Source organism: Lycium barbarum, chromosome 10, assembly GCF_019175385.1.
Source record: "Lycium barbarum isolate Lr01 chromosome 10, ASM1917538v2, whole genome shotgun sequence".
Lineage (NCBI taxonomy): Eukaryota > Viridiplantae > Streptophyta > Magnoliopsida > Solanales > Solanaceae > Lycium > Lycium barbarum.
This window is the reverse complement of record NC_083346.1, coordinates 9,729,975-9,735,974: the sequence shown is the minus strand read 5'-3', so window position 1 is coordinate 9,735,974 and position 6,000 is coordinate 9,729,975. Positions and strand designations below refer to the sequence as shown.

General features: G+C 32.9%; 1 protein-coding gene across 1 annotated transcript; it reads left to right on the top strand.

The window, feature by feature from the left end:
• The first annotated feature begins 1,408 nt into the window (after window positions 1–1,408).
• Window positions 1,409–5,282, top strand: LOC132614269 (probable 2-oxoglutarate-dependent dioxygenase SLC1). Its single transcript, XM_060328682.1, has 4 exons — window positions 1,409–1,795; window positions 2,536–2,786; window positions 3,505–3,838; window positions 4,799–5,282. The coding sequence occupies exons 1-4, from the start codon at window positions 1,517–1,519 to the stop codon at window positions 5,066–5,068; spliced, it is 1,134 nt and encodes a 377-aa protein (XP_060184665.1). The 5' UTR covers window positions 1,409–1,516; the 3' UTR covers window positions 5,069–5,282.
• The last annotated feature ends 718 nt before the right edge of the window (window positions 5,283–6,000 follow it).

The window sequence follows — 6,000 nt, the reverse complement described above, 5'->3', positions numbered from 1 at the left end:
TGCCCTGTAGAGTACGTGGCTTCCAACTTTGCTTTGCCCAAAGACATTTCTTTTGACTTGATTAGTTTTCAAAACACTTCCTATAACCCTCATATTGATTCCATTATATTATCATCTTATGAGTCAAACCTTCGCCCGAAGCTACGAGGTGTTACACTTTGGGTTTGGGTTAGACCCCAAAATCAATTCTTAATAATGGAAGCCTCTGCTATAGAAAAAAAAAAAAAAAGATACCTCTGCTATCGACAGTTCAAGATCATATTGTATGCCATGTTAATAAAGGTGATGCTCAGGGCGGAGCTAGCGCTCTGACATATGCATTTGGCCGAACTCAATAGATCCGGTTTAAATTTTATATTTGTAGTAAAAAATCATTGAATACATACAAGTTATTAATTTAGAGCCAGTTACTTTAAAAGATTATAATCCCGAACATATAAACTTCAAGTCCGAACTTCATCTCTGGTGATTCTATACACTTAAGATGTCCTAACTTCTAATTGGGTACTTGAAATGCTAATGATACTTCTTTATGGTCACACTTCGACCATTTTTCCTTCTCCACGTGTTTTTCTTCAAGAACCTCCTCTAAACTTGAGTTCTAATTAATCCAGTCAAGAGTTCAATTTTATCAGGCATTTTAATTATTACCTTCAAGGGATTGGTCCAACTGCTAATACTGATAACTTTAGAAAATTTAAACTTCTCTAGACAAGTCAAGGGGAAGAAAAAGAAACGATTGCTCATAAAGTATAAAACCTATATTTGTTCGTCCCTTGTGCATAGACAAAAAGGGGGCAGATCTAGAGACTGGATTAATATTAGATTGGTCCACAAAAGTTGAAAATTGAAATTGTGTATTGCTGAGGGGGCCACGAGAGGAAATAAAAAGACTAGTTCCTTGTGACCTAAAGCCTTCGTATTTGAGCGAGATCTCTCCGTCCTTAATGCCTTACTATTTGTGTGAGATCTCTCCATCCTTAATTAGATATTTTGAGTTTGAATCCTTTAAATGAAGAAATTTCTGAAAGGAGAGTTTTCCTCTACATAAATTCACATTAATTTGACCAGTGGAGTGGGTAAATGAATATGGGATGATTATACCAGAAAAAAAAAAAAAACATTCTCGTCGTTTGGTCTACAAAAAGTCAGACACTTTGGTTTTTGCATGGATCGATTTTCTCTTTAATGAATCATACACCGCATGAATTTGAATTAGTTTGACCAGTGGTACATAAATACCAAAAATACGTCTCATTGTTTCACCCACACCAAGTCAACACTTCTGTTTGTGCATGGAAATGATAAGAACCAGTCTATATAAGACTTACCTAATTAAAATGCTTTAAATTTATATACATAAACAAACACTGTTTTGTCACGTTTTTTCCCTATAAGTACATATTGCTTCTCGCATAAAAAATCATCCAATTGAAACCCTTCGCCCCTTCAATTCCTTCTTCAACTTGACCATTTTTTCTTTAGAAAATATTACACACATATAAAGTGTCCAGCAATGCATTTGTTGGCTGTTGAAAAAACTAAGGAAAAGGAGGAGCAAATTGAAAGTAGATATCAAAAAGGAGTTAGGCATTTATGTGAAAGTGGGATCACTAGAATTCCCAAAAAGTATGTATTGCCAGTTTCAGATAGGCCCCTAATTGTGAAAAAAGAAGAAAAAATTGATGAAAATCTCAACTTGCCCATTATTGATTTTGCTCAACTTCGAGGCCCCAACAGATCCCAAGTTCTCAAATCCCTTGCCAAAGCTTGTGAAGAGTATGGATTTTTTCAGGTAGGTTTTGTAACATTTGAACTTTGTCCATCCTCCCTTTAACCACTTTTTTTTTTTTAATTAGTCGTTGTGTCTGGATCAACCTGCACGCACTTCGGCTAAATTATGGGCACATTGCTATCTCCCACCAGCATAGGTACCGACTATCGAGTTACTCTCTGTCCACCAATGCTTGGACATATAAGAAAATATCACCTAGTGTTTTTGCCTTCGCTGAAACTTGAACCTGAACCTCACAATTCGCAACCCACTTCATTAACCACTAGGATTCAATTCCTCTATTTTTCTCATATGAATTACTAAAAGGGGTCACATTTTCTTCTTTTTTTCCTTGGCTTTTGCAACCTTCTCCACATATATTTTAAATTCTTAAGCTTATATATACATACATAGTCAAAGTAAAAAATAATGAGTTTAGTTGAACCCACATAAATCCGTCATAAAATTGCTTGACTCTTGTGTTTTAATGTATTGAGTCGATCACCGCTTAAGGGTGCCACAGACCGATAATGATTCTTTCGCCCTTAATCAGATGTCTTGAGTTCGAACAAGTCCTCATCAATATAATAGGGAACATTAAAATCTCCCATAGTGAACTTTCTACGACAAGAATTTGGATTAGTTGGACGACTAGTGAATTCTAATTAAAGGAAGGATATAATCTCTAATAGTGAATTCTAATTAAAGGAAGGATATAATCTCTAACTCTTTTTTTATTTGATTTCTTTTTCTTGGTGCAGTTGGTAAATCATGGTATACCTAGTGACATAATTCAGCACATAATTGAAGTGGGCAAACTATTTTTTGAACTTCCCTTTGAAGAAAGGGCAAAGTACATGTCTACTGATATGCAAGCACCAGTACGACTTGGCACAAGCTTTAATCAAAACAAAGATGGAGTATTTTGTTGGAGGGATTTTCTCAAGCTCAGTTGTCATTCTTTGTCAAGTGATATGCTCTCACTTTGGCCCTCTTCTCCAGTAGATCTCAGGTGACTACTCAATAATAAAAAATAAATCAAAATTACAAAGTCAACTTGTATAATAAGATCCCCACTTGCATTGTTAAATGTCATGACTGGATTCAATAGATTGCTCACTTAATCATTCCAAAGGCAACTACTCCCTTTGCCCCACTTTACATGGCACTATAATATTTGTACAATAGATTTTTTTTTACTGGGATTTCTTGAATATTATTAAAATATTTTGAAATATATAGTATTTTTACGTAGTTTTTACATATATAGATTTTCGTCAAAAAGTTAACTTTTGATTTATGTCCAAATTGACATCGAAAATTTTATAAATAGTTTGATCTCGTACTCTATTGTCATATAAAATGAAATAGATGGAGTACTTTTTATTGTTTCTTTCTTGAGATTTGACTATATTGATAGTGTAAACAATTTATACTAAAAGTGTTTTTTAACTGGTCGTTGCAGATTACTTATCTTATTTTTATGTTATTACTTTCACTTATTATGAATATTTACCTGTAATAATTATATTTTAAGTAATAATTTGATGTCTAATAGTAAACTTTACACTATCACTGTCAATATTAATATCGATCATAGAAATTTACTTGCAATTATCTATAAATAACCTGATTCTGTAGATATCTTTACATTATCAATGCATAAAACTTAATCGAACTCCTTTTTCTCTTGTTGTTGACAAACATTGTGTTTTTTAATTGATGAATAGGGAGGCAGCTGCAAATTATTCAAAGCAAGCAAAGTTCTTGTACCAATTGCTAATTGGAGCAATTCTTGAAAGCTTGGGAATAGTGAATGAAAACAATGATAGTAATAATTTGAAAGAGTTTGAGGATGGGAGCCAACTTTTAGTATTGAATTGCTATCCTTCTTGCCCAGAGCCAGATTTAACACTTGGGATGCCACCACATTCAGACTATGGCTTACTCACACTTCTCTTACAAGATGAAGTAAAAGGCTTACAAATACAGCATAAAGAAAGATGGCTAACAGTTGAGCCAATTCCTAACTCCTTTGTTGTAAATGTTGGGGACCATCTTGAGGTCAGCTTCGTTTTCGTTCTATTTTATGCGACACTATGATTATTTTAGGGAGTCAAAACAACTTTTTGTTTAAAAATACCTTTTTCATACGTCTTTTAAGTAGTTTCGAGTATATGGTAGTTTTTTTGTTAATCTAGTTTCTAATTAATTATGTAATTTGTCTTTAAATGTTATACATACACATATACATGAAAATCTCTTGACCTTTTCTGACCTCTATGTAGGAGAAATATTCATGACATTTCGGTCATTTTATCATGTAGGACTAAAGCTAGGCAGGTATCACAAACTACATGTTTGTTAGCACTCTAAGGGCTCGTTTGGTATGATGGATAAGCAAAAATAGTCTTGGGATAAAAATTTAGTGTCGTCTTATCCTACGTTTGGTTGAAATAAAAACTCGGGATAACTAATCTCAGGGATTAGTTATCCCAGGGATTATAGTATTTTTTTTATCCCACATTGAGGGTGGAATCCCGGGATTAGTTATCCCGGGATAACTTGTTTTCTAACCAAACGAGCCCTAAATGATTGTCATTGAGGTTTTGATTGGATGGAAATTAAGAACTCCTTCACCCCTAATTAAAGGTCTCGTGTACGAGCTTTCGGCATGAAAATTATCTTATAGAGAGCGCGTCGTATAAATAACGTCCACTGACCACTTTTCAGTCACCGCTGTCATGGTATTTTAAATTCCACATGTGAAACTCTGGATATTTTTCAATTAAATGGGCTAAAAAGTGACTATTTGTTAATTTTACCTGAGCGCTTAATCCCTCCTTTAATGGGCGCAGCGCTAATACCAATTAATCCGGCTCTTATTGGGGCACTGGACATCGGACGACAAATTAAAAAAAAAAATCTAAATGATTCTATGCTATTTTCTTTGATCATCTTTTTGTTACAATATATGTGTTTTTCAAGAAATCATCTCATTTCCCCCATTAATTTGATGGACAGATATTCAGCAACGGAAGGTACAAAAGTGTGCTACATAGGGTACTTGTAAATTCTTCAAAGTCAAGAATCTCAGTTGCTTCACTACACAGCCTGCCTTATAGCTGCAAGATTCAGCCTTCTCCAAAGCTCATCAATGAATCCAACCTAAAACTCTACAAGGACACAGATTTTGCCAATTTTCTTGAATATCTTTCGTCTTGTGAACATAAGAGCAAGAGTTTCTTGGAATCTAGAAAATTGACTAATCAAAAAGGAAACCATGTTATTTAGTAAGGCTATTCGTATAGTTATTATTACGTTAATCAAAGAGTATTTTGTGTATTTTAGCAATAGTGGTTATTTGTTATCTCAAAAGAGATAAAAAAAATAACAAAAAAGAAGTTAATTATTTGCGAAAGGAGCACAGGCGGTTGTATTGTAATTCTATCGAGCTGATTGACACTATTGTATGGCTGATAGATAATTAGTACAATGTTCGTATGTATTTCACTGGTCTATCTTAATTTTCACTAGCACTTCTGTTTAATTACTTTACAGAATTTTTCAGAACTATATAACGGAAGGGGGGTTATGCCTGTTAACCGGTTCCAACCGGAACCGGACCGGGAACCGGTTAGGAAACCGGCCGGTTCCGGTTCCAAAACCGGAACCGCCTAACCGGTTCCGGTTTACCTGTTTTAAAGTCCAAACCGGAACCGGTCCGGTTTGGATTGCTTAAAATATTTTTTTTTTTTGTATTATATATATATATATATTATAGTATTTATTTGTATATTGTAGCTATATTTTCATATGTTATACAACTTTATAATTAAAGTCTAAATATTTACTGACTAACAGCCTAACAGCAAGTCAGCAATACATAATAGTGCTTTTCGTATACATATATATGTATAACTTACATATACTTATATATATGTATAACTTAATATATATATACTAAATATATGTATAACTTAATATATATATACTAAATATATGTATAACTTAATATATATACTTATATATATGTACTATATACTCTATATACTTATATATATGTATAACTTAATATATATACTATACATACTTATATATATGTACTATATACTATATACACTTATATATATATATATATATATGTATATATATGTACTATATACTATATATACTTATATATAGGTATAACTTAATATATATACTATATATACATATCTACTATA

Excerpts from the sequence above, each read along its gene's own strand:
- LOC132614269 (XM_060328682.1), top strand. The coding sequence starts at position 1,517 with ATGCATTTGTTGGCTGTTGAAAAAACTAAGGAAAAGGAGGAGCAAATT. Across the intron at positions 1,796-2,535 it reads AAGAGTATGGATTTTTTCAG|TTGGTAAATCATGGTATACC; the intron begins GTAGGTTTTGTA and ends TTCTTGGTGCAG. Across the intron at positions 3,839-4,798 it reads ATGTTGGGGACCATCTTGAG|ATATTCAGCAACGGAAGGTA; the intron begins GTCAGCTTCGTT and ends TTTGATGGACAG.